At 66.4% G+C, this 26,968-nt stretch overlaps 1 protein-coding gene across 3 annotated transcripts; it reads left to right on the top strand.

Annotated features, from left to right (window-relative positions):
- The first annotated feature begins 2,615 nt into the window (after positions 1 to 2,615).
- On the top strand, positions 2,616 to 26,302 carry SMTN (smoothelin). Of its 3 annotated transcripts, XM_069795480.1 has the most exons (21): positions 2,677 to 2,849; positions 8,142 to 8,302; positions 8,549 to 8,642; positions 8,718 to 8,796; positions 8,890 to 9,227; positions 11,010 to 11,112; positions 11,340 to 11,602; positions 11,748 to 11,811; positions 13,112 to 13,210; positions 13,829 to 14,209; positions 15,349 to 15,443; positions 18,843 to 19,001; positions 19,093 to 19,168; positions 19,447 to 19,611; positions 20,212 to 20,274; positions 20,442 to 20,505; positions 20,841 to 21,011; positions 21,087 to 21,210; positions 21,283 to 21,434; positions 22,735 to 22,907; positions 25,358 to 26,302. In XM_069795480.1, exons 1-20 carry the CDS (start codon positions 2,799 to 2,801, stop codon positions 22,877 to 22,879), a joined length of 2,847 nt encoding a protein of 948 aa, XP_069651581.1. In that variant the 5' UTR covers positions 2,677 to 2,798; the 3' UTR covers positions 22,880 to 22,907; positions 25,358 to 26,302. The 3 variants fall into 3 exon arrangements, with proteins under 3 accessions (XP_069651583.1, XP_069651582.1, XP_069651581.1); XM_069795482.1 differs by lacking the exon at positions 22,735 to 22,907 and having other exon boundaries at positions 2,616 to 2,849; XM_069795481.1 differs by lacking the exon at positions 22,735 to 22,907 and having other exon boundaries at positions 2,675 to 2,849; positions 13,118 to 13,210.
- Positions 26,303 to 26,968: the final 666 nt, after the last annotated feature.

Here is a 26,968-nt window from a genome sequence, read left to right as displayed (position 1 = left end):
ACGCTGTGCTCGGCTGGATGCACACACACCTCACCGCCCTGGGGAGCCTGGAGGGGGCTGCTGAGTGGAGTGGAGCCAGGCTGAGGGCTCCCAGCTGTGCTGGCCTTTTGCGGCTGGTCTCTGAGGATGTAGCTGGATCATTCATTACCTGGAGTGAATGAAACCAGGAGAGGTGCAGACCTGGGGGAGTGGAGCAGGATAAATACCGCTGCACATGCTGAGAACTGTGCATCCAAGGCTGCTTTATCAGCACAGCTCAGTGTGCTTTTGCAGCTGGGTGCTCTGTGCAGGAAGCCCAGCATCAACGCTGCCAGCTGTGCACCAGTATCCAGTGCCGCTGCCCCAGTGCTGCTGCTAGCAGAGGAGAGAGGGGCTGGGGAACAATCCAGTTGCGCCCCCACCAGCTCAGGGTTGCCAGCAGGGTCCCAGACACCCCCTGAAAGCAGGAGAGCTGCTGCCAGCTCTGCTGCCCGATGGCTCAGAGCTGAGTGTGTGCGCCAGGTGCCTGCTCCCCAGACACTACCTCAGCCAAACGGCTGTGTAATGAGGAGAGCTGCAGGCAGTGGAGACCTCTGTGTGGCACGCGTGGCAGCCCAACAGCACAGGGCTCATCCAGCAAGTGAAGATCATGTCAGTCCTGAGGCTGGCAGAGGGATAGGAAGGACCTGTTGGGTGACAGTGCTTAGAGGGCTTGGCTGTAGCACAGTTGCTTGGGAAGGGGCCATCGTGCTCCAGCAGAGCCTGATGCTGCTCAGGGCCAGAAAGCAGAGAGCTGCCAGGGAGCCAAGGGGAGCAGAGAGCAGAGGGCTCTAGGATGCCAGTCCAGCTGGAGATCCACGCTGTCAAACAGGCCTGGAGTGGGACGTCTGACCCAACAACACTCCCAGCATGGAAACTGCTGTACCCTCTAGGCACCTCTACCACACCCCATTTTTCTGGCCTGCCGTGGTGGGTCTTCCCCTGTGGCACAGGAGGCTGCAGTCCTACTCCATCCTGCACACTTCCTCAGGGAGCTGAAAAAGTCCCAGAGGAGCAGTGAACTGGATTTCAGTGACCTGCTCTGGGGAAGCCATTTGGTCCCTGGGATGCCAGACAGGGCAGGGGGGCAGCACCTCTCCTCCTCTGCCAGGAGCTGGAAGCAGGTGGCAGCTGCCTGCTCTGCAGAGCCCACAGCACCTCCGGGCGGTCACAGGAGCAGGCCAGGCTTGGTCCACGCCAGGGAGTATTTCTGGCCTTTGCCCAGAAACAAGATTCAGCCCCACCAAGTCTGTCATGTGCTGAGCAGGGCTGCAGCCTTGCAGTGGGAAGCTTGAGGTCTCCATGAGATCCTCCCTCCACCCCGATGCCCGGGCTTGGCCGTCCTTCAGGCACTGCTATCTGGGACAGGATGGGAGCCTGGAGGAATATATATCTCCCTAAATCCCTATACCCTTGTTGCTCCCACCCCTGGCTCGGAGACCGGGCCAGCTGTGAGTGGCACAGGAGTATTTATACCCTGTCCTGGGGCAGCAGAAGTCCGACTGAGAGAGGTACAGGCCAAACCAGAGTCCTGTGGGACGGTGTAGGGCCAGGAAGGGCTGAGGACACCACAAGCAGCTCTTGAGAGCAAGCAAGTGCCAGGGCCATGTGGGGCAACACACCCGTGTCCGCAGGAAGCCCTTGCGGGCTGGGGGGCTCCAGTGGTGCCCTGGGAATTAATCTTGTGGAGGTGTCGGGAAGAGGCTAAACCGAGCCCCACATAGCGTGTGTCGTGGTTTAAGCCCAGCCAGCAACGAAGCACCATGCAGCCGCTCACTCACTCCAGGGGTGCTCCCCATGGTGTTATCTCCCCCCAGGCACGGTGGGGAGAGGGCCCCGTGTAGGAGGTGCTGGACAGCTCTCCACCCCGCACCTTGCAAGCTGGAGGTGCAGCAGCTTCTTCTGCGGGCAGGAACAGCCCCCGCCCCGGGCAGGGACAGGCTGGGGGGTCCCTGGATGGAGCCAGCCTGGGCTGCAGGCTCTGCTGGGCTGACCGAGGAAGGGGGATCGCCCTCTCCCACCGCCGCTCCGGTGCGCCACGGGAAGGGCTGGGGGCGCAGGACCGCTCTGCAGGCAGCGCTGCACCCACGGGTGGGGGGGTTGCTACAAGCTGTCGCGAAAGGCTGCGCCGGGACGCCCCCGCGGGGGAGCGGCCTGGTGACACCGTAGCCGCTCGGGGAGTGCGACCCCCCGCCGGGCCAGGCACGAGCTCTGCGGTCCGGCACCGGCACCGGCACGGGCACGGGCACGGGCGCGGGCGGGCCTCCCGCGGCAGCTCCCCTGGGCTCCGTGTGGGGCGGGAGGAAGCCCGGACACTCGGGGCGGGACACGGCGCGGCGGCTCGGCTCGGCTCGGCTCGGCTCCACGGGGCCGGCGCCGGCACCGGGACACCCCCACCCTCCTCCGGCGGCGGCGGCGGCGGCGGCCACGGGGACGGTGCCGCCCCCGCGCGAGGGTGGGCGGGGTCGGACGGGGTGGAGCCAGGAGGGGCGGGGCGGGGGCGGACCGTCCCGCCCGGGGCGCAGAGCCAATGGCGGCGGGGGGCGCGTGGGTGGGCGGAGCCGGCGGGGCGGGGCGGGGCGGCGGGAATCGGCGGGCGGCCGCGGCGCTGCCGGGAGCGCGGGCGGGCCGGGCTGGGCCGGAGCGGAGCGGAGCGGGACCGAACCGAGCCGAGCGGAGCGCGGGGTCGCGTCGTCTCGTCCGCCCTTTGTTGTCTCGGCCGCCGCCGAGCCCCCGGCCGGCAGCAGCGGCGGGCCCCGGCGGCGGGGCGGGCGGGCGGGATGTCCCAGGAGAATCTGCTCGGCATGGACGAGGGAGCGCTGCGGAAGCTGGTGAGTCCCCGCGGCGGGCGGGCCGGGGCACGGAGCGGGCTGGGCACAGCCTTTGCTCGCTTGTGGCGGCTCCCGAGGAGGCGGGTGGGTGCGTGTGAGCCCGGCGGTGCCCCGGTCCCGGTGCCCCGCCACGGGAGGGGAGGTGGTGGCTGTCCGAGGCGCGGGCAGAGCGGGCAGCCGGGCTGGCTCCAGGGGCCGAGCGGTAGCGCGGGCCCGTCGGCGCCTCCGCGGGTGCTGGAGCTGCCGCTGCCCCTCGGCCTGGGGCGGGGGTGAGTGGGGCCGCTGGCAAGGAGCTGGTGCAGTGCGTGGGGGGTTCCCGGGCAAGCAGCACCTGGAGGGGCCCGATCTGGCCTGGGTCAGAGCTCTGGACACGGGTGAGCACCCGTCCTGCCCCAGTGACTCCAGAGACTCCGGACGTGCTGCTTCGGCCACGCTTGGCCCTTTGCTCGCACCAGCGCTCAGGCTGTAATGTGTCCGTCGGCCCCATCTCCTTGGCCGGTGGCTCCCGCCTGAGACGTTTCCTGCTGCCAGCTCAGTTACCTGGTCACCGTTGTTCTCCCGGTGCTGGCTGCCGTCTGGCCCGGGCCTCGGCTTGGTGCCAGGGGCTGCTCCCCAGGCTCTGCGCCCGCTGGAGTGACGTCCAAGTCACATCCCTGCTCCATTTGTTCCCCCGGGGAGTAAGAGCCGGAGCCGAGCCCTGGCATCGTGGCTGCCAGGGCCAGGTGGGCTCGTGGGGGACGAGGTGGGTGCCCAAAGGTGGGACTCCGGGTGCTGGGTTCGGACCGGCTCAGCCAGGGCTGTTGTGCCAGGAAGCCCTACAAACTGCTTTGGGCAGCCCTGCCACCTCCCCTCCAGCCCCGGGGCACCACAGGCTCGGGGCTGGGGGTTTGCTGGGTGCCCCGGGGGCCTGGGTGCGGGGTGGCCCGGGCCGGCGCTGGGGAATGCTTACAGCAGGAAGCTGAGTCAGCCGGGAAGGCACGTCTGCGGGAACAGGAAAGAGTCGGGGTGCCGCGGCACCGGCGGGAAGCGGCAGCTGCGCTATGCCGTGGGCAGGGGGTCGGCACGGGGGCCGCGCTGCCCTGCCGGAGCCTCCTGAGGTGCCATCCTCAGCCTGCTCTGGGTGACAACGCACAGACCTGCCCATTGTTCGTGGGCTGAGGAGCCCGCCGCTCTCCCTGGGGTGACGTTGGGGCCGACGGAGGGCCCTGGAGGTGTGGGGATGGGTGGTCTGGGTTTCTCCCTGTCCTGCCAGTGCTCCGGCTCTGCCATGTCCCAGCTGAGGTCTCTGGGCTGAGACAGAGCCCCGGGAGCGGTGATGGGGTGGGTGCCAGCTGTGTGGTGCAGCTGGGTCTCCAGCCAGCCTGGGGAGGTGGATCTTACCCGCACAGCAAGCGCCGCTTCTTCCTGGGGCTTTGTCTTTGACCCACTGGGGCTTTGTATCCCCAGAGCACCCTGCTCGGGTCTCCCTGTGCCTGTGCGGTGTGGGCTGGGGAAAGCCTGCTCTGAGCTGACGTGAGGCAGGGAAGGAATTATTTTTCTTTCTGGTTAGGTTTTGGCTCCACTCAGCTGGAAGAGGATTAGCCCATATAAGGGAAAACTGCCTCTCCCACCGCTTCCTCCCTGCTCCTCAACTCTCCCCAGCCCTCGGCTCTGGGCTGCTTCTCCTCCTTTCTCCCAGCAAGTGAGACCTTGGCAGCAGCGTGTGACGTTTCTGAGGGTCCTGGAAGAAGGAGGCTGGGGGATGTGAGCAGGTCCCTTGCTGGGACCATTGCTGTCCTGGCTGGGCTGGGAGCTGCTTGGGAGCCTCTGCCCCCCATCTCCCTCCTATAGTCATCCACATGGTTCCCTCCCTAGCTGCCTGCTGGTATCCCAGTCCTGGGGAGGCCAGCTGGGATGAACCTGTGGTGCAGTGTGAAGGTGACCAAGGGCTTGGAGAAGCCTGGGGAGGAAGCTGTGGGGAATGGGGTGGGTGCTGCTGCAGGGTGCCCCTTAGGTGGGTGTCTGGAAGCAGGGGGTTATTTGAACGCTTGGGGCTTTGCTGGGCTCCAGGCTATGGTCTGCTGGCCCTGGGCTGGGGAATGCTTCCCTCTCCTGGCCCCTCCAGATCTCAGCCTGGTTAATTAGACAGACAGGATGCAAATACCCTTGCAGGCAGAGGCAGGGCAGGCTTGAGCTAGGAAAGTCATGGCCATGAGGTCCCCTTCTTCTTACACCTGGTTGCCTTTCGGAAGGGCTTCAATGGCCCCAAGGAGTGTTGCATCCCTGCCATGTCCCTGTCACCCAGCTGTCCTTCCTGCTTTCCTCTGCCTAGGAGGCAGCCACGTTCTCCGCGGCTCCTTCCAAAGGTGCAGCAAAGCTTGGGGCTGCAGGAGGTGCTTGATGTGCCTGGCTCTTGTACCCCGAGCGGTTTCCCTGTGGCCAGGCTCCAGCCTCTCAATTGCTCTGTGCTCAGCTGCTCCAGGGAGCTGGATGGATGCAGGGCTAATTACGGCCCTCCTGGAGGATCTGCCAGCCATGCTGGGGCTCTGAACACTGCTGTGCTTGGGCATCATCGGGAAAGCAGCCCACGGGTGCCTTGCCAGCACCCTTTTCACAAAGCCACTTTGTGTGTGTGCTGAGGCGGGCGTTTGCTCATAACCATTAATTTGCTGCTGGCTGGGCAGGGCTGGTGGGGCCCTGGCATGTGCTGATCCCTGGGCCTGCCTGTGCCGGCAGGGTTGGGCCCCTAGGCCCCTTCCCACCCCCTGGCTCCAGCGGTGGTTTCTGGCATGCTCCCCCTCGCCGCTGGCCACAGAGCCTCCGAAGCCACTCATTTGCCTCATCCCGGCTCCCTGCTGACGTGGGCTTGGGATGAGGTTCTGTCTCCTGCCCTGCTGCTGTTTCTCCTGTGGGGAGAAGCCTTCTAGGACCTGGGTGCGGGCCAGGTCCCAGCTGGAACATCCTGGACAGGGCAGACGCTGGAACTGGTGGGTGGGTGTCATGCAGCACGAGGGTTACCGGGGTGTCCCCTGCTCTGGTGTGTGCAGGGCTGGTGTCCCTTCATGTCGCCCCTTTCCCGGCAGTTCTGGCTCCTGCAGCTGCTGCCCCCTCTGTCGCCCTGACCCAGCTGCTGGGGCCGAGCCAGACACCACCAGCAGCTTATTTAGGGAAGGGCTGGGACCTCGGCTTCCTGACATGTGGTGGAGGAGTGTTTTTCTGTCCTCAAGGCTTTTGCGTGGCTGTGGGGAGAGCCAGGCTTGCCATGGGGCCTCTACCTCCAGCCCCTCGTTTTGCCTGGACCAGGCTCCATCGCTCCCCCAGCCCATTGCTGCCACACTGTGAACAGCAGAGCTGGGCTTCCCGACTGGCCAGGGTGGCCACTGTCCCTGCTGGAATAGCAGGGGTGAAAGGCCCCGTCTAGGTGCCTTTGTCCTGGCAGCCAGCGTCCTGGCCTGCAGCAGCATCCCCAGGGCACAGGCAGCTGCAGTGTGGACGGGAAATGGGAGGCCCGTGTGGACAGATGGGCTGGTTTCCTCCCCGACATCCCCCTGCCCTGGCAGCGCAGCAGCTCCTGCTCTTCCTAGCTGCTTCCCTGCCCTTGTGCCAGCGGAGGTAACAGCTCTGGATAAGAGCCTGGGGGGCTGCAGCACCCAGCCCTGGGCAGCAGGCAGACACTCGTGCTGCTGCAGGATGCGATAAGCGGCTGCAGTGTGCCGGGAGGGGTGGCACTGTCAGCAGGCCTGCTGGGGGCTGCCAGGTTGGGAGGGAGCACCCCAGCTTCAGGCGGCTGCCCCCAAGGTTGCGTGCATTTTCAGCACCAGGCTGGCCAGGGGGAGCTGCCCTGGGGGTTGTCAGTTGCGGCTGCCAAGCATTCTACTGGGGTCTTCCCAGCTGGGGAAGGATAATGCTCCCGGCTGGGCTTCGAGGCTGGCAGGGGCTGGAGGACCACAATTTTGGCTGCCGCTGGGGTGGTACATGGCTGCTCTGTGCCTGCTGGCTTCACTGGGATGGAAATATCCTCCCCTGGTCTCCAAACCCTGAGCAGGGAGGGCAAAGGGCGATGGCTTTGCTGGGGGCTCTGTGCAGGGGGGTTTCTGTATGCGGGTGGTGGTTTGGGGCTCTCAGCGCTGCTCAGCCTGTGTCCAACTGAGGGACCAACCCTGGATTCCCACTGCAGCGGAACCTGAAGAGCCCGGATGGGTGGCCTGGCAGTGGCCCATGGGACTGGAAGGGAGGGGACTGATGCTCTTGTCCCGTGGTGCAGCCGTGGCCGCTCCCAGCATGCCGGGGCTTGATGCTGATGGCAGCTGCTGTGGGTCACAGGGTTTATTTTTAACGAGCTCCATGGGAAATTGCCTCCTGGATTCCCAGCACCGGGTCAGTCCCGACGTCCCACAGCAGGACAGTGGGGCTATGCCTGCCCTGGCTGGCCTTTCCCCACGGATCCAGCTGCCTTCTACTCCCCTTCAGTGCGGGGGGGGGGGCTGTGTAGGCTGTGTACGGCCCCCTCAAAGCACTTGGGCTGGTAGCAGGGCTGGGGCTGTGGACCTGATCTGTTAGAGAGGAAGCAGCTCTGGGTGCCCATGCTAGGTCCTGGCAGGCGGCCTTGGGTGGGCTGAGTAGCACCCACGAGATGTTCATGGGGGGGTTGGGGGGGGGTTGTGGCTATGCTTCCCACATACAGAGGGTTGCACTTCGATTTAGGACAGATCCCGTTCATGGATTTGGCTCCGAGAGCCGCCTGCCATGCCCTAGCACTGGGTGAGGGTGGGGAGGGCTGCAGGGGGGGCTGGGGGGGACCCCTCGTCAGTGTGATGCTGGTACCCTCCCAACCAGCACCTCCTGAGGGCCATGGGGCTGGGGGCGGGGAACAGACTCTGCTGTCCCCCTCTGCTGCTGGAGGGCCTGGCATGGGCAGGAGGGCTTGTCCCTGTGCTGGTGGCATGGGGGGGCAGGGCTGCAGTGAACCGACCCTTGGGGGCTGCACGGACCACCGATGGGCATTCATGCCGTGCGCCCTTGTCTCCTTGCCCCTCACATGCCTGGACGTCTCAGTGTCAGCATGGCAGCCCCTCGCCATGGCTGATCCCAGCATCCCGCTCCTGGCGGGGGGTGGGGGGTGGCACGCACGCTCCCTGCGGGGCCTGGCAGTGCCGGGCAGCATGTGCCATGTGCGTGGGCCCCGCCAGACAGACGGCCCCATTGTATGGCGCGTGGGCAGCCTGCGGCAGCCCGGCGGAGGGCGGTACCAGGGCTGAGCCAAGGGGCCACAGCGGCTGGAGCCGGTGCTGAGCCCTGTCCCGTCACACCCAGCTGGAGGCGACGCTGGACCTGGCCGAGCGGCGCCGCATCCGCTCGGCCATCAGGGAGCTGCAGCGGCAGGAGCTGGAGCGGGACGAGGAGGCGCTGGCATCCAAGCGCTTTCGCCCAGAGCGTGGCAGTCACCGACAGGACGACAAGGAGAACTGGCCTCGGTGAGTCTGGCCTGGGGCTGGGATTCCTGCGCACCCCCCGCCTTTGCCCCAGGAGACGGTGGCTTTGAGGCCCAGCCCCACTGTGGCTTGGACAGATTTGGGTTTGTGCGAGGGTGGGAGCAGCCTGGCACCGAGCAGCTTGGTGTGTGGCGGGGGCCATTGCCTGATTTTGCCAGCTGCCCATGAGGGACTTTGCTCCCGAGCACCCACGGCAGCTCCCGGCCGGCCACTCTCGCCCCCGCGCAGGTCCCGGCGCCTGGAGGAGGAGCAGCAGGCAGCCCTGGCCGCCTTGTCCCAGCAGCTTGAAGCCATCACAGACGTGGAGGAGCTGACAAAACTGGTGAGTGACTGTGTGCCGGGGCTGACTGTGTGCCGGGGTGACCCTGCTTCTCTACTGGGTGTTTCCCTTTTGCAGCTGCGGGCGGCGGGTGAGTACGAGGAGCGCAAGCTGATCCGAGCTGCCATCCGCAAGCTGCGGGCTGAGGAGATTGAAGGTGAGGCACCATTCCTGTGTCCCGGAGTGGCTACCATGGAGAGCCTGGAATGTAGGCAGCTCCTTCCGAAACGCCGCCTTTGCTCCCATCCAGCTGCAGCCCTGGCTGGGAACGTGCAGAGCAGCCGGAGGGACGGCAGCGAGCCCCGCGCTGTGCCTGGGGATGTGAAAAGCAACCGGAGGGATGATGCTGAAACACCAGCCCTGGCTGGGAGCGGGAAGAGCAGCCAGAGGTGCGATACCGAGCTGCCAGCCCTGGCCGGGAGTGAGGAGAGCCATGGCGAGGGCAGTACCAAGCCCCTGGCCACAGCCAGGAGTGGGGAGAGCAGCCAGCAGGATGATGCAGAGCAGCTGGCGCTGGCTGGGCTGGAGGAGAGTGGCTGCGGGGGGGCTGCAGAGCAGCCCCCTGCCCAGGAGCGCAAAGGCTTAGCGGTGAGTGTGCAGGGTGCTGCTGGGGAGATGGGACCACCAAAGACCTCCTCGCCTTCCTTCCCAAGGGCTCCTGTGCCAGCCTCTCTGGGGCACAAACCCCCAGGCATGCTGGGCTTGCTCACCCGAGGGGACTGGGGCAGGTGGAGCTGGGGTCTCTGGGGACGTGGCCTGGCTGTGCCTGTGTCACCAGTGGTGAGCTGGGGCTGGGGGCTCAGGCCTGTGTGCCCCTGGGCTTCTCCCCGAGGATGAAGCCTGGGCACGAGTGCTGTGGGTGAGGGGGTCTGCGGGGCCCCTCAGTGCACTTGGTACACCCCTCTGTGCTGCGGCTCTGTGGGTATGGTGCTCTTTGGAGGTGATGGGTATTTGTCCTGCCTGTGGCAGCTGCCTACATCAGTCCCCTTGCACAGGCAGAAATGTTGATCCCTCTGTCCCCTTCCCTATGCTCATTGTTCCTGCTGTCCCTCGAGGGGCTGGGGCTCACTCTGGAGCAAAGCTGGTGCCCACCACCCATGGTAGAGGTTCTCTGGCTGGTCAAAGGATGACCTGGTGGGGAGGGCTGGAAGGAACGGGCACAAGTCTGGGTTTTCTGCACAGCAGAGGTGACCCTGCAGGTGACTATAGCTTTCGTGGTGGTAGGAGGTCCCTGCAGAGACACCATGTGGAGTTGCCCTTTGGGAGAGAGGGTGGGGAAGGGAGAAGCAGTGGTTATAACCACAGCCAAGCGGGAAGGCGTGGGTCCCTGCATCTGCCTCTGTGCAGCCCAGCTTCCCCCTCCACCTGCCCCAGGGCCATGGCAAGAGGCTGCAGGGGGGACATGGCCCTGTGCCACCTTTCAGCACTGTCTGCCTTCCCCATCCGGGTGTGCTGGCACGCTGCCCCCATCCTGGCTGTGCTGGGACATCTCCCAAGCAGCTGATGGAGCTGTCCCACTCTGTCCGGCTGATGACTCCAAACCCGAGGCCATTACCCTGGAACAACGGCTGCAGTGGCGCCTGGGTTTGGGTCCTGGTTCCCCAGTGCTCCCTTGGGGTATGGGCCCCTCTCCGCCTCCCCCCACTCTGGAGTCATGTCAGCACCTGGAGCCTGTGGTGCTCCTAGAGGCACTGGCACCCTGTGCCTTGGCTGGTGACACCAGGACACCCCGTCCCTGCTCAGGCGCGTGTCAGGGATGCACCTGTCACCTGCATGCAGTCCTGTGCCCAGAGCATCCCATCGTCTGCCAAGCAGAGCTGCCAGTGCTGTGGGCAGGGACAGGGTGATGCAAAACTGGATGCTCCCTGCCTTAGAGAGCCCTGAGGTGCCTGGGCTGGGTGGCAGGAGGGGACAGGGGCTCTGGGCAGAGGCTGTCCTCTCCTTCCACCTCCTGGCATCCATGCTGGACAAGGCTGGTGTAGTCGTGGCAGAGGCCACAGAGGGACCCAAGAGCCAGCTCCTTGCTCCATGCCCTGGTGCTTATCAGCCCCACGGAGAGGGGTGCAGGGAGCCCCAGGGCTGTGCAGGGTTTGGGCCCCCCCTTCAATCAACACAGCGTCCCTCTCCTTGCCTGGGGGAGGCAGTGGGGTGTGGGGACACTTGTCCCCCTGCCAGCCTCCTGCAGTGACCCCTGTGCAGGGGGTGGCTTGTCTATCCCCGGCAGCATGCAGGCAGGGACATGGGTGGCATGGGCAGAGGCCACAGCCTGCGGCATGTCCCTGGCTGGGTGGCAGGGATCGGACAGGGTGACCCAGTCAGAGACTGGCCCTGCTCTCACCCCCTGCTGGCACGCTGCCCCCATCTCCCCAGGCCCATGAGCAAGATGATGCAGTGGAGCAGGAGCATGTCCTGGCTGGGATGCAGGAGCTATGCAGCCGGCAGGCGGGAGACCCCCAGAAACCCAGCACCCAGGGTGAGTCCCCACGAATGCCGGAGGCAAAGCCCTGTCTGAGTGCGTGCCTGGGGCCAGAGCGGCACCAGGGCCAGCTGCAGGCAAGGGCAGGAGGATGGAGAGGGCAGCACAGCATGTCCCAAAGGTGTGGGCAGGGGAGCCGGGCGCCTGCTGGGGCCGCAGGAGCAGGGATGCTCTGCAGGCAGCCGTAGGCTTCCCCCATGCGGAGCCTCTTCTCCCTCCTGCAGCTGTGGTCTCGGGGACCCTCGTGCTCGTGGAGCTGCAGCCGGCCCCAGAGCCTGGTCCGGAGCCCGAAGATGGTGGCAAGGAGGTGGAGCGGGGCCAGCTGTGGTCCCCAGGTGCTGCCCAGCCCAAGGGGCAGCACCAGGCAGCCTGGAAGGAAGGGAGTGTTGGCAGCCCTGCCACCACCCAAGAACCCGGTGGGGGACAAAGCCACCGGGTGGAGCAGCCGCCCCCAGGCCAGCCCAGTGCTGGCAGCCAGGGCAGCCAGGTACAGAACTGGTGACATGGGCTGGGGCCGACACTGCCCTCTTCGCCATGGGCTGTCGGTCCCATGGGTGAAGGCGGCTTGATCGGGTGCGGGGGGTGCGTGTGGCCCCCCTAGCTGACTGCTTTGCACCTTTCCTTTCCTGCAGCTTGGTGTTGGGGTGCAAAGCCAGGTGCTGGAGCCATCGGGGAGGTGTGGGGAGCCACCAGCGGGTAAGTGCAGCCCCATGAGGAGGGAGTGCTGGGGCCGTGGCCCTCCCTCTCCTCCCCTCCAAGCTGGGCAGTGCTGCCCCAGGGGGCCCCCATTGCCCCCTTGCCTTGTGGGATGTGCGTCCCAGCGGTGCAAGGAAGGACGTCAGTCTTGGGGACATGACTTAAGCCCACGCGGGCTGGGGCAGGAATGTGAGGGCAGGACGTGGCCAGGCCAGGGGCTATCCCCAGCTGGTGGCCATTTGCCACCCGGCCGTGCGGTGGCAGTGCCTGCCCCAGCTGGGTGCCGGGGGAGCAGGGTGCCAGGCTGGCTGTTTACCAGTCCCCCAGCTCCAGGCCGGGCGGCAGCAGGGCCATGAAAGGGAATCGGTGCCGGCAGCAAACCCCGGCCTTTTGCATTCTTTGTCCCAATAAGGCTGGGAGCCGTGTGCCTGCTGGCCCCGACCCCCCCGGGGCCACGCTCGCTGGCCGGGCCGGGGCCCAGCACCCACCGGGTCCTCCCTGCAGCCTTGAGGGATAGCGATGGCCAGCAGCTGCCCTCTTCCTACTGCTGGGAAAACTGTCCCCGCAGCTGTGCCAGGAGGAAACGGGTGTGAAAAAAACAGAAAGCAGCTCTCTGCCCCCAGCGTCACGGTTCCTGCTCGGAGCCACCCTTGCAGGTGGAGGTCCCCTCCTTCCCAGAAGCCACAGGGGGCTGCTGGGTCCTGGGAAGGCAGATACGCTGGGGACATACTTTGAGGTGGTGGGTTGCATCGTGGCACAGCCCCGGGGCAGAGGGAAGTGTGCAGGACCTGACCCAACTTTGCATCACCTGGGGGGCTCAAACCTGGGTGCTGGGGAAAGGCTGAGCCTCCCCACTTGGTCATCAGAGCACTGCCTGTTCAGTGCCTGCCTGCGCCCTGGGTGCTCCTTGGGTGGGGGCTGAGCCACTGGGCCCCCTCACCTTCCTCTCTGGAGGCGATGCTGGGCTGGCCCCACTGTGCCAGGGCCTGGTGGGTGCAGGGGTGATCCTGATCTTTTGGCACAGACCCTGGGTACCACTCGCTGCTCTGCCGGGGTGCGGGTAGCCCAATCTCTGCCTTGCCCTCCTCTGTGGCATGGTTTGGCACTGCAGGGGAGAGCCAACTGCCTGGGGTGCAGAGCAGCCTGCAAGTGCTGGTGGATTTTGGCGCTATGCTCTGGGGAGTGTGGGGTGGCAGGGAGGGGGACCCCAGGGTGCAGTGCCTGGGGGCTTGGGGTGGGGTGTGGCAACAGCACCCTGTGCCACATTCACCCTTGCATATCTGGCCTGTCCCTTCCCAAGTGGCAGTGCCCGCCCAGGATGTAGCGGGGACCTCGGCTCGCCTGAACACTCACCGGTGGGAGCAAGTGCCCTCCTCCATGCGGCCGGCTGGTCGCACAGGTAAGGTCCCAGCGGCGGCTGCCTCCACTCTCTCTGCTTCCTAGTGGCAGGAGGTTCCCGGCAGAGCCCGGGCAGGTGCGGAGCTCTGCGGTGGCAGGATGCTGCGGGATGCAGCTGGCTGCTGGCTGCCCACCCACCTGCTTCCTTGCCCCGTTGCCCAGCATCCATTCTTCCCCACTGGTGCGCACGAGCAGCCAGGCCCCAGCAGAAGCAGGGGGGCAGAAGCTTTGAAGGGCTGCGGCCACCCCGGGGTGGGCAGCGTGCGTGGCAGGGCATCTGGAGGGGTTGCATGTGTGGTGGGGTCTCCGGGGGGGGCAGCATGCATCGTGTGGGCACCACAGAGGGCTGCATGCGTGGCAGGGTACCGAGGGGAGGGTGGCATGGTGCGGGCACCCCGAGAGGCAGCATGCATGGTGGGGCACCCGGGGCGGGCAGGGCAGTGTGCATCGTAGAGGGCACCCCGGGGGGCTGCATGCATGCGTAGCAGGGCACCCCGGGGGGCTGCATGCATCGCGTCGGGGGAGGGGGCGGGCAGGGGGGTGCAGCATGCGTGGCGGGAGCGCCCGGGGGTCGCTGCAGCCCCGGTGACCCCACGGCGCCTGTCCCCCCTCCCCGCAGAGCCGGGCCGCGCCGGGCCCCCGCCGCGGGCCGCCTCGGTGCGGGAGCGCGCCCAGCGCTTCACCCCGGCGGGACCGGGACCGGCCCCCAGCACGGCGGCGGCGGGCGGCCCGGCGGGGGCGGGCGGCGCGGGGGGGCGGGCCGGGCCCGGCCAATGGCAGCGGGGGCCCCGCACGGCCCCGCCGGGGCCCGCTCAAAACGCGCGGGGCGGCGGCGGCGGAGGCGCACAGCAGCGTCCGGCCCCGGTCCCGGTCCCCGTCCCCGCCGGCCCCCGCCCCGGCCTCGACGGCATGAAGACCTGCTTCACCATCGAGATCAAGGATGGGCGAGTGCAGCCCCTCGCGCCCCGCGTCGTGGCCGCCCCCGGCAGCCAGCGGGCAGGTGGGCAGCGGGCAGGGAAGGCGGGCAGCGCGGGCAGGGGCACGCGTCGGGGCAGGGGGTGGCGTGAGGAAGATGGGCGGCGCAGGCAAGTGGCGTCCGTCGGGAGGCTGCGTGGGGCAGGCGGGCACCGTGGGGATGATGGGCACGAGTGGGCGTCGCTCGGGGAGGTGGGGCTGGGAAAGGTGGGCAGGTGGTGGGCACTGTGGGGGCAACGGGCGCCCGCAGGTAGGCAAGGCAGGCAGGCGCCGGCAGGGCCGTAAGCACGGTGGGACAGTGCACCCAATGGGACGATGCGCACAGTCAGGCAGTGGAGCAAATGGGTGCCAGTGGGCAGCTGGGCGCTGACAGGGTGGTGGGCGCTAGTGAGCAGGTGGAAACCAGCAGGCAGATGGGCAGCAGTGGGCAGGTGGGTAGCGATAGGCCAGGCAGGCACTGGTGGGACACGTCAGCAGCAGCAGTGGCATTTGGGTGCTGGCGGCCCCAGAGGCTGAGCATGGGCACTGCCAGAGGAACAGAGGCCATGGGCAGGAGCATGCCCGGCAGCCCTCACCCTTTGGCAGGGATGCTCAGCCTGCCCAGGGCATCTCAATACCGGGAGGCTGTCTGGCCCTGCAGCCTGTCCTCATCCCCACTCTCCTGCCACGCTCATGCCCGGGGTCCTTCTCCAACCCCCTGCCCTATCCCCACAGCGCTGCCCCATTCTCTGCTCCATGTTCACAGTCTGTCCCCACTGATCTGCTGGTCCAGGGGAGTCCATGGTGTCCTGCTCCATCCCATCCCCACTGCTGTGTGGTGTCTGATCCAGCCCTGCCCCTGATCCAGCCCTGCCTGCCTGCAGACATGGCTGGCTTAGGGTGCTCCTGGGGCCATCCCTCACGCCAGGAGGTCTTGGCTCCAGCTGGAGCGCAGCGGAAAGTGCCCTTCCTTGGCGAGGAGGATGAGCCAGGGTGGCGAGGGGGGCCTGGCTTCCTTGTCCCTTGGCTGTCCCCAGAGCCCGTCCCCTGTGCCAGAGCTCGGTGCCCACCGCTGAGGCAGGATGCGTGCAGCAGCCAGGCAGCCCGGCAGGAGCCGCTCCCCAGGTGCAGGGCTGAGCCTGCCGGGCTGGGGCAAACCCCGCATGCCTCTTGATCCTCTTGCAGAGGTGACCCTTGGGCTGCGGAGCACCCCCATCCGCATCACCACCATCCCCAGCAGCGTCAGCAGCGTCTGCAGCATCAGCAGCAATGTCACCAAGGTGAGTGCCCAGAAGGGCTGGGTGCCATGGGGCCATGCCCCACTTGGACATGGCCTGGGGCCTCCTGGGCCTGGGATGGGGAGTGATGATCAGGGTGGGTGGGTTGGTGCTGGCAGCATGGTCCAGAGGCTCTGGCTGGTTTTTTGGTTTTGTTTGGGGTTTTTTTGTTTTGTTTTGTTTTGTTTTTTTACAAAGAGACCCTGGGGTCTACGCATTGAGGCACAGCCCCAAGCCATGTGAGCCCCCTGGACCGTGCCACCGTGTATGCCAACACTTGGGGACTGGGGGGGAAGTGGGCTGGAAGCTTTTTGTGGATCTCCCTCTGTTTTAAGTACCTTTTAGCGTGGCAGCAGCTCAGGGAATAACCCATTGCCACCCACCCCTCTGTTTTCCCTCCTGGGAATGGACCTTGACTGTGGTGCTGGGGACCCTGCCCGGGGAGGGCTCCCCAAGGGTCTCTGACCCACTCGGGAGCTGTGGGCTGGGGTTCTGCCTCCTCCTGCTTTGCAATCCCAAGCCAACAACACAGCAGCAGCCCCAGCCCGCCTGGCCCGGGAGGGATTCTTGGGTACGACTGGAAAAAAGAAGAAAAAATCCTTCTGCTCTGTTTTGGGGGGAGAGCGGGATGAGGTGCTCCCCAGGTGCTGGGGGTGGCGGGGCTGGGTGCGCACAGGAGGCAGCCCCACGCGCGCAGCCCTTCAAGTGCTTTTATCTGCTCCTGGCCATCTAGGGTAATGCGAGGCGCTCGCGCACACGGCCTTGGCAGGGGCCGGGATGTCAACTGCAGCACTGCGTCGCTCGTGGCCCTGCACGCGCCAAGCTGCCTCTGCGGGCATGGCACTGCTGGTGGCCATAGCACCGCTGGTGGCCACGGCACCAGTGGCTCACTCCGTCCTCGGCTTAGCCTTGCCGGCGTGAAGCAGGCAGTGCCCGCAGGCTGGCAGGGCTGCACTCAAATGCTGCCTGCGCTAGGTGGCAGGTCCGGCTGCCCAAGGCAGCTTGCTGCCTGCAGAGGGGTGACTTCCCCGTGCTAATGCGCTTGGGCAGGCTTGGCCCGAGCAGCCCGTCAGCTCTCATTAAGGTATTAGCGGCACTGGCCGGCAGGGTCGGGGGCTTGGGACCCATCGGCTGCCCGGCAGGAGACGCAGCCTCCAGGTGTGCTCCCGGTGGGCAGGGAGGAGGAGGAGGCGGCAGCGGTGCCGGCAGCCCCACCAGGTAGGGCTTGGTTGGAGGGACTGGTGGGGTGCAGGGATCTGGGGACAGTGACGGTGGCTGCTGCAGTGTGTCCTCTTGCTGGTGGGGTGCTGCCTGTGCCCACTGTGCAGGGGCCTGCTCCCCCTGGGGCATCCATCAGGCGGCACAGGTGGGACGGAGGGCCCCAAAAGTCACGGCTGGTGGTGAGGGCCCTCAAACCGGCACCAGCCTGGGGCCGGAGATGTCGGTGTGTTGTGGGTGATGCCAGCCAGGAGCGGGAGGGCACTCGGGCAAGAGTGCGTGGGTGGTCCCCGGCCCTGGAAGCGCACCCAGCACGGCAACGGTCTGGGGCTGATCCCGCATGGGGCCTCCACCCCACCCGCCATGCTGCACGGCCCCCCCAGGCTGGCGTTGCAGGCACCGGCAGCCGCCCGGGGCTGGGGGGCTGCTCGGCAGGCCTCCCCCTTGCCAAGCCACCTGGTCCCGGGGCTGGAAACGCTGCCAAATGTCGGCGCTTGCCTCGGCACCCCTGCGCGGGACCCCCGGCCACTGTGACAAGAATAGCCCAGCGGGCTCGGAGCTGGGCCAGGCCGGCCTCCAGCCGGGGGTGGTGCCCCCCGGCGCCCCTATAAAGGGCAGAGGACAGCTGAGCGGGGCTCGCCGCGGCGCCTGCCGGCACCGGTGCTGCCGCCATGCCGGGGGTCAGCCTGGAGGGGCTGGCGCAGGCCGGGGCGGCCGAGCTGGCGGAGCTGCGGCGGGAGCTGGGGGCTTTCCGGGGGGCCGTGGAGGGGCAGCTGGAGCAGGCGCTGCGGCGGGTGCAGCCCCTGGCGCGGGCGCTCCGGGCGCTGGAGGAAGAGCACCTGGAGCTGCGGGCAGAGCTGGCACGCCTGGGCCGCCGCCTTGACCTGCTGGTGCTGCGGCTGGGGCCGCAGGACCCCCCTGGGGAGGACCTCAGCACCCTCTTCCTGGAAGCGCAGGACCCTTGTGCCCACTTCGAGGGCACCGAGGAACCCGGTGGCCCCGTGGCCCATCCGCCCGCTTTCTCCAGCATGCGCCAGCAACCGGCCCCGCGCCTCTCCCGGAGCAACAGTGGTGTGAGTGTGGGCTGCCCTGCCCCACGGCAGCGCCTGGCGGGGGGGGGGGGAGGTGGTGGGAGGGTGGCACCGGCCCGCGGGGCTCCTGGCGGCCCTGGGGGAGTTTGAAGCTGCAGTGAAGCCCCTGGCGTGAGGTGGGACCGTGGCTGCGGTGCGTGGGCAGTGCGGCGTCGCTCGGATTTGCCACCATTTGGGCTCGCTGCTGCGGGGGGCAGACGGCGCCTGTCTGCTCTGCATTGCCGGCGTGCCGGCCGGGTGGGCAGGCTGCAGGCAGCTGTCCTGCCCCCGCCTGCACACAGCAGTGGCGAGGCGCAGGTGGTGGCACGGGCGCATGTGGCCGGCATCACCTCCCGCTGGTGGCTTTGCCATGGGCCGGGTGCCAGGCCAGGGCAGCGGGACGCAGGATGCAGGATGGGGCCAGGTGTGTGTCAGAGCTGCTCCAGCCCCACACCAGCACCTCCTCTCTGCTGCCTCCGTGCCCTATTCCGGGCCTGGCCCGCTGCCTGACGCGCATTGCTGGGGGGTCGTGCTGAAAGGGACTTGGCGTCCTGGCTTTGCTGCGGTGGGGGCCGAGCTGGCCTAGATACTGAGTGGGGATGCGGGGGAGGCTCTTGATCTCCTGCAACAAGCTCTTTTCTCCACTAAGTCCTTTAATTCCCTGGAAATCCCTTGTGCTGCTAGTGGTGCACGCTGGCCTTGCCAGCACCTTTCCTGCTGCTGGCACCAGGCACTGCCCAGCCTGGAGCACCCGGGCAGCCCCTGCCTGCTGGAGGGCCCCAGCAGCCTGTGGTGATGAGGGGTGGGGAATATTTGGGGACGTTTTGGCAGCCAGTCTGGGAGCAGGTTGGAGACTGCCAGGCCCTCCCGGGGCAGGGGGTGCTGCAGGGGGGAAATGTCCTGCTCCCCTGCCTGCCTTGGTCGCCACAGATGCCCACGACATCCCACCGGCTGTGAGTTCTTGTGCCACATGTGGCACGTCTTCTTCAGGGTCCCTCCTGCCCGTGGCACTGGGCAAGTGTCAGGGCGGTGGGGGGCTTGGACCCTGAGCAGCATGGTGGCAGAGGGGTGGCCAAGCTGGCGGGGGCTCAGTTGCACAGTGTTGTCCTTGTAGATGGAGCCGGAGACGGTGGAGCAGCCACAGGCGCCTAGGCTGGAGCAAGAGCTGCCCAATGGCATGGAGAAGGTCCAAGCGAGGGAGCTGGAGAGAAGGAGCAAGCTGAACATCGAGGAGCTGAACAGGATTGAGGATGAGGATGTTCTGGATAAGATGGTACGTCCTCAGCTGCCAGGCTCCTGGGGAAGACAAGGGGACCCTGAGCTGGTGGCAGAGGGGTGATGCTGACCCCCACCTCTTCCTGCAGCTGGATCGGACGACGGACTTTGAGGAGCGGCGACTGATCCGCAACGCCATGCGGGAGCTGCGCCAGCGCAAGCGAGGTACTTGGGGACAGTGACCGCCCCAGGGGTCGGGACTCTGGCGGTGGTGTTGCAGGTGGAGCCAGCAGAGTGCTGGAGTGGGGCTGTCCAGCTGTGGTAAAGCAGGAGGGTGCATTGGGCCTTCTGCTGCACCCCTGGCTGTGCTAAGCTGAGGACATCGTCCTTCCCATGAGCCGGTTCTGGACCAGCAGCAGCTGGCAGGATCCCCCATGCGGCAGGAACCGTGCCCACCGCCCCTGCCTCTCGCTGCTGACACCCTTTTCTGCCTGTGTTTGCAGACCAGCGGGAGAAGGAGCGGGATCAGCGGCTGCAGGAGATGAGGAGCCAGGCTGCAGCGGGGAGGGCCAGCCACGCCACAGAGACCACCACCACGCAGAGCACCCAGTCGGCCGACGGCTTGGCACATAGCACCGTCACCAAGACAGAGCGTCTCGTCCAGTCTAGTATGGGCTGTGGGAGTGCAGGGCTCACTTGCCCAGCATGGCCAGTGTGCTGACCCTTCGGGAGGCTGTGCAGAGTCTTTCCCAGCGCTCTGCCACCACAGCTTCTCTCTGCCGCTTTCGCTGCTTGTCCTGGCTCTGGCTTGACCGCGCTGGGAGCAGGACTGTGGTTCGGGGCTGAGTTTTGCTGCATCTCCTCTGCCTCACCCAGAGCCTGCCTGGGGATCTTTAAGGGATTTGCTCTGGCGACTTGCCGCCCAATCCTCCGCCCCATCAGGGTGGCAGGGGCTTTGTCTGTACCTCGGGCCTGTCTCCTGTCCCCTACACCTCTGCTCTCCCAGTCCCTGGGTGGCTCAAGCTGAGAGTCACTGCGGAGGGCTGAGGGATGCTCCAGCTCCCCGCTCCTTTGCACTGGCCTCTTTGCTCTGCCTGTGGGGGACACGTACCATCTATCCCCTCTCTGCCTGCCCTGGCCATGGCTCTGCCACCTGGGGCTTCTCCCTGTTGTGCTACATGGATGTGAGGGTGCTTGGCAGCAGTGGGTGTCTGTGGGTGCCGCTGCCCTTGGCCCCAGCTGATCCCCCGTTGCCTTGCCGCCTGCAGGTGATGGCACCAAGACCTCCCGTACCACAACCATGGAGTCAAGTTACGTGAAGAGATCGGACAGTAAGAGTTTTTGCTGCCCTTTCCCCACAGGATCTTCTGGGCGCAACCTCAAGGGCATTGCTGCTGCAGAGCCATCTGTGCCCGTGGCATGGGCAGAGCCTCCCACCTGCCTGGTGCCACTTCCCTCGGTGCCTGCCCAAGGCCTCTCTTTTTCTCTCTCTCTGCAGATGGCAACAGTACACTTGTTCAAACCAAATCATCCTATAGTTCCTCTTCCAAGAAGACCGGCAGGTGAGCGGCGGTGCATCCCCCGGGCCAGCCCCAAGCAGTCCCCGTCAGCCATCTGCTTGCACAAAGAGAGGTCTGCCCAGCTTGTGGTGTCCCTGTGCGGGGATGTCCCCAAAGCCTCCTGGTCCTGGGGCACACACTCTGTCTCCAGCAGTCCCCCTGGGTCCCTCCATGGGCCTGGAGATGTGTCTGCCAGCTGGGGACCTTAAGCTACCCCCATTCTGTCCTTGGGATGTGGAGCTCTCCAAAGCACCAGGGCTGGGAATAGGGTGAGGCCACCACATGCCCTTCCCCGGGCTGCCCGTAGCCCCCCTTAGCTTTGTCTGTCTCTCTCCCAGCATCTTTGACCGTGAAGACGAGAGTACCTGCAGGCAGAGCAGCCTGGCCGCACTGGAGCGGCGCCAGGCTGAGAAGAAGAAGGAGCTGATGAAAGCTCAGAGCTTGCCCAAGACATCTGCCTCGCAGGCTCGCAAGGCCATGATGGAGAAACTGCAGAAGGAGGGTGGGAGGTGAGGCTGGGCCAGGGGCAGGCTGGCCGGGGCGGCAAGCGCCACATGGATAACACCCTGTGTCTTCTGCCGCAGCTTGCCAAACCCTGCAGCAGCGCGCACCACCGTGCAGCGCTCCTCCAGCTTCGGCGTGCCCAATGCCAACAGTATCAAGCAGATGTTGCTGGACTGGTGCAGAGCCAAGACCCGGGGCTACGAGGTGAGTGCCACCTCCTCTCCCCATCCCCAGGGCCAATTGCTCTGCCCCTCGGTAACTCTCCCGCCCTCACAGCACGTGGACATCCAGAACTTCTCATCCAGCTGGAGCGATGGCATGGCCTTCTGTGCCTTGGTCCACAACTTCTTCCCCGAGGCATTTGACTACAGCCAGCTGACGCCCCAGAACCGCCGCCACAACTTCGAGGTGGCCTTCTCCTCCGCAGAGTATGTAGCTCTTGTGCCATCACGTGGGCTTGGGGCGGCTCGGGGCAGCTCTCCCACTCGCTGCCTGGGGCGAGGAGGGACACAGGCAGGGGTGATGGTGCTGGAGGTGGGTGCCCGTCAGCATCGCTCCCCCCGTGTCGTGCAACAAGGTTTGGACACCGGGAGGGGGAAAGCAGTGGCTGCATCAGAGCCACAAGAGGCCAGCGCAGCCCAGTCTGACATGGCAAGGGTGGGCGCGGGGGTCTGGGCTTCCTGGGTGTGGGGCAGAGCACCCAAAGGCAGGGCAGTGGCTCCCCAAGCTTGCCCGGCCACAGGCGGTACGTCCCATCCCTGGGGAGCGGGGTTTGTCCGTGCCAGGCGCCTCCTTTCACGGTTGTAGGGGCTCAAGCACCGTCGCAGCTTCTCCAGTCTCTTCCCTTCCCCTGTTGCTTCTGGTTTTCCTGGGCGCTGAGAGACGGGAGCGCGTCCAGCTGGAGGGCTGGCAGCCAGCCCCTCTCTCCTTCCTTCTGTCTCTCTCCCACCCGCTCCTCCTCCCCTCCAGCACCCTGCCCAGGGGCAGGGCCGGACAGGTGGGGGTCCCATCCTGGCCGGTGCCCAGGGCGGTGGCATGAGCTGGGAGCTCCCATGAGGTCCCTGAGTGCTGTAGGGCAGTTCGGTGGAGCAAGAAGGGGGCAGTGTGCCTGGCTCTTGGTGCTCCTGGTAATGGACTTTTTGCCTTAATTGGGGAACCGGTGCGTGGACTTGAGAGTGCCATCGATCTCTCCAGCCTGGATGCCAGGTGGCCTCTCGTCCTTCCTCTTCCTCCTCCTCCAGCTCTTGTGAGCATCTTCTCCCGAGCTTCCTGCACCAGGGCTGTGCCATGCAGTTCCAAGCGGAGCTGGGCAGGAGGGCTGGGCTTGAGCCCCCCCATCCTCCCGGCGGGTCTATATAGGAGCTATATAGAGCGCTGCTCTGTTCTGGAACCTGCTCCCCAAGCACCAGCGCGCCAGAACACTTCACTCCTCCTCCTCTGCCTCCTTCTGTCCTTCCCTCTGGACCTCACGCCTCTCCACGCCGCTCACCCGCCCTCCCCCTCCCTTGCTTGTGCCCCCCCCAAATCTCACTGAATGGCCTTGGCGCGGTGGTGCCTGGAGCCCTCCTGCCCCTGCATCGCGCACCCCCGGAGCATGCAAGAGCAGAGCAGCATCTGCCTGGGGGAGGGACGGGAACTGCATTGATCCGTGTCTCTTGTTTTCTCTCTTCCTCCCCTCCCCGACTGGGCTGCGGTCACTGGCTTGCCCCTCTCTCTCCCTGCCCCCAGGAAGCACGCGGACTGTCCGCAGTTGCTGGACGTGGAGGACATGGTCCGGATGCGCGAGCCAGATTGGAAGTGTGTGTACACATACATTCAGGAATTCTATCGCTGCCTGGTCCAGAAGGGGCTGGTAAAAACCAAAAAGTCGTAGCCCATTTTCACCCCCCCTGGGAGCGATGGTGAGAACCTTCCCCTCCAACTATCTGCCCGCACCCGACCACCGCCGCTTGGCCGGGGAGCGGCCGCCGTGGCTGGGGAAGAGGCTGGGGGATGCTGGTGGGTGAGGGGCGAGTCCTGGTGGTGTTGGCCAGCGGGGCCAAGCTGTGTCCAGGAGAGGGGTGGAGGTGGCTGGCTGGCCTTCCAGAATAGCACCTATGGGGATTTGGGGAGGGGTGGACTGTGTCACCCTGGGGGGACTGTTGGCTCTCCAGCCACAGCCAGGGTGGTAGTGGGAACAGAGCTGCCACGGCTCTTCTCTCCCTGCTGGCTGAGGCTGACCCAGGGCATTAGCTGCTGGGGACACCGCTCTGGATGCTCTGCAGCAGCATGAGCTGAGCGGTGCTGGAGCCCCCCCCCCCCGGGATGCCCAAGCATCACTGCTTGCATTTGCTGCCTCCTTCCCCCCGCCCTGGCGTGTGTGGGGGCTGCTGGACCCGGCCGGGGGGGCGGGGGGGGAGCAGGGGGGTGCTGCAGCCACTGCTGCGGGGCCAGGCGTGGGCGATGGTGCCTTGCCCGTGAGGTGCTCCCTGCTCATATATGGGCAAGAGTGGGGAGCCTGGAAAGTGTGACTCAAGGCTTGGGTCCTGCCTCGTCTTGCAGTGTTTGTGCCTGTCTTCAGGGGCATCCCAGCTGGCGCTGGAGCCCCTGCTCCCCGGGCTCTGTGCGGCACCAGCACACCGGGGCCCAAACAATGGCTTTATAAGGGCAGAGCTGCTCTCCTAGTGCTGCCGTTGCTTTGCCATCACCCCCTGAGCTGGGGTGGGGGTGGGGGGGGGCTCCGGAGCTCAGGCGGGGGCTTTCCCAAGGCCCTGAGCACGGCCTCCTCCTTCCCCAGAGCAGCTGAATCACGAGGTAGGGCCAGTGATGGCCAGGCTGTGGGCTCGGAGCCCATCGACTCCAGTGCAGCAGAGGCCCCGTGGGAGAGCTGGGACAGTGGGGTGCAGGAGCAGGGTCCTGGCAGAGCCCTGTGCTCCCCTTAGTCCTGGTGCTCCCCAGGGGGCTAGCACCAGCTGGGGGGTCCCTCCTGGACTCTACTGGCTGGGGTGGGCTGTGCTGGGAGAGGGGGCAAGGCATGCAGCAGGGTTACTGCAGCCAAGGGAGATGGGGAAAGGGTGGTGGTGGGTGGCAGCTTGGGCTTTGGACCCTCCTTGTGGTCAGAGCTGCCCAGTGTACCCTGCCATTGGGGCAGACCCCCTGCCAGAGGGTGGCCCCAGCGCCAGAGCAGCTGGGCCAGCCATGGCATCAGTGGGGGCTGCCAGTTCACACCAAGCATCCCCTGCCCCAGGTGCTCGTGGCTACATCAGCCATTAGCAGCAGCAGCAGCCTGGGGGGCTCCAGCACTGTCTGTCCCCGGTGGGTGCTGGCAGCTGCCCCACTGCCTGGCCGGGGTGCAGGGACCCAGGCAGGGCCAGGGGGTTGCTTCTGTGTCGTCCCCCCCCAGCAGAAAGGCAAGAGGATGGAGGCGGCCAGTTCCCCTCTATGGCCAGCCTGGCTGTCGCATGTGACTACCCTAACCGTGGTAGCAGCCCCCTCAAGCTGGACCCCCCCCCACCCTGGTTGCCCAGGGAGCCCCAGCCAGGGGAGAGGGGTGGCACCTGCAGCCCAGGGAACTGGGTGGGTTGTGTGGGCAGAGTGAGGGCAGGGCTGCCACTCCACCGAAGGGGCAGCAGCAGAGCTGAGGATGTGGGGATGGGGGGACAGCCATAGCTGCTCTGCAAGGGCCCCCCCACGGTTGGCAGCTGCTGGAGCAGGGCCCTGCACAGACCCCAGCTCCGCACCAGGGCCTAGGTGGGGAGGTGGCAGGCACAGGCCAGCGCTGAGCTGGTTGAAGCCGGGCAGTGCCCACCCCACCAGTGGTGCTGTGCTGTGCCTGGAGCAGGCATCCCCCCTGGGGTCCAGTCCAGAGTGAGTGTGGGACCCAGGCTGGCAGAGCTGACGGGAAGCAGGAGAGCAGGGCCAGGGCTTGCAGCAGGACTGATGGGCAGGCAGCATGTGCCCAGTTCTGCCCTGCCTTTCCTTGGACCACCTGGTGGGGTTCAGGGTGCGGGCACAGCACAGACACATGTGGGTGGGCAGGCAGGTCTCCCTACAGTGCACCAGCATCAGCTGGAGGAGGAGGAAGAGGAGGGTGGGCACAGCCTGAGCAGGGCGTACCGGCCGACACCAAGAGCTGGGGCAGAGAGCAGCAGGAAGGCAACGGGTGCAGGCGGGCAGGCGGCCCCTGTTGCAGGCAGCACGTGCTCTTCCCAGCGCCAGGAGCAGCAGGACTGTGGGTACCGATGGGCGGGCAGGAGCTGAGTGGGGCTGAGGGGAGTGGTGCCAGCAGGCCCTGGGTGGCGTGGGTTCTCTGTCCCAGCCCCTGCGGTGGGGCAGCCTGCCCAGGGCTGTGCTGAGGGCTGTGTCTCTGCAGGACGCTGGTGGACTGCGTGCCCCTGGTGGAGGTGGAAGACATGATGATCATGGGGAAGAAGCCGGACTCCAAGTGCGTCTTCACCTATGTGCAGTCCCTCTACAACCACCTGCGTCGCCACGAGTTGCGCATGCGGCAGAAAGAGTGCTAGAGCTTGCCCTGCCCACTGCCCTGCCACCCCCTGCCCTCAGGGCTGCCGGCGGGCAGGGAAGCTGCCTGCCCCTGGAGCGTCCAGGGGGGCCACAGGACCGGCACTGGGGATGAGGGGGCTCTGCCACCAGGGCAGCCCCACACCTCTGCCTCGCTGGAGCTCCCTCTGCCCCAGCTGGCTGCGGGCTGACCCTGTGGGCAGGGCAAGGCAGGGCCAGGCAGGCGCTGCCAGGGATGCTCCGCGGCTTGGCTTGCCTCCTGCGCTCCAGCGTGTTAAGTTATTTGTTCTCTGGGAGTTGTTTGTTCCACAGGCAGCGTCCCTGCATCCCTAGGGAGGCCCGGGCATGGCTGCGCCCTCGAGCCCGGGGCTGGCATGGGTCGTGCAGCTCAGCCTGGGTCGCAGGGCATCCCACAGGCAGCGTGCCCACAAGCGGTTCTCCTTGGCCCCCTGTGAGGAAGCCCCTCTGCCCACCACAGGCCCTGCTTGGTGCCACCTCCCTGGGGATGGCTCCACAGCCCCGTGCTGACACCCTGCTTCCCACTGCGCACATGCACCCTGGGGCGCTTCCACACTGGGGGGCTGCAGCACCCATGTGCTGGGGAGTGGGCGGGAAGGTGAGGGGTCCCGGAGGAGTGAGGGGCCCGAGGAGTGAGCTGGGACAGCAGCCCCTGCTCTCCTCCCCAGCTCAGGGCACCACGTGCTCAGCACCGCTCGCCCCTCCATCACCATCTCTATACCCGCGTTGACACGTGTACCAACACAGCAGCCAGACAATAAAGGTTTATTCTATAGGGTGACGCCTCTGCCTCAGGTCTTTTTTGCCAGCTGCACTGCTGCTTCATGCCACCAGCGCAGCGCATGTCACAGCGCCCAGGAGGGTGCTGGCAGCCCTGCCTGCTCCTCGACCCCTCTGCCTGCAGGCCCACTGCTCACCCAGCTCAGGGGGAGATGCAGGGCATGTGCTGCTCCTCCTGCTCAGGGACAATGCCCAGAGCTGAGGAGCACCATCAGCATCCCACCCTGACCAAGGGCTGTTGGTTCACTGCCCCCTGCCGCCCCCAGGCCTGGCACAGTGAGAAGACCCCATGCTGCTACAGAGGCTGCATCAAGCCAGGTCTGCAGACAGCGCAGCAGCGCCCTGCTCCCTTACCCGGCCAAGGGACAGATGTGCCCGCCAGGCCAGCACAGTCATTGGGCTTTGGCTCAGCGCTGCAGGACCCACTCGTGGGCTTGCACCCGTCCCCCTGCACCCTGCAAGAGCAGCTCATCCCAAGCCATGGTGCCCCATCCATCCATGGATCCAACACGCCAGGGAGGGGGTGGCACAGGAACAGCACGGTTGGTCTGTGGAATGGTTTGTCAGCTCATCAGCAGTGGCTGTGACCCTGCTGTGCCCTCCCACCTCTGTGAGCGTTATGGGGCACCCAGCTATTCCCAGCACCCAGTACGGAGCAGGGTGG

This window comes from Haliaeetus albicilla, chromosome 10, assembly GCF_947461875.1.
Source record: "Haliaeetus albicilla chromosome 10, bHalAlb1.1, whole genome shotgun sequence".
In the NCBI taxonomy this organism is placed as follows: Eukaryota; Metazoa; Chordata; class Aves; order Accipitriformes; family Accipitridae; genus Haliaeetus; species Haliaeetus albicilla.
This window is presented reverse-complemented; position numbering and strand designations above follow the sequence as displayed.

Coding starts and splice junctions, on each gene's coding strand:
- SMTN (XM_069795482.1), top strand. CDS start 2,799: ATGTCCCAGGAGAATCTGCTCGGCATGGACGAGGGAGCGCTGCGGAAG. Junction 9,228..11,009: donor AGGAGCGCAAAGGCTTAGCG/GTGAGTGTGCAG, acceptor CCATCTCCCCAG/GCCCATGAGCAAGATGATGC. Junction 14,210..15,348: donor CCCCGGCAGCCAGCGGGCAG/GTGGGCAGCGGG, acceptor ATCCTCTTGCAG/AGGTGACCCTTGGGCTGCGG.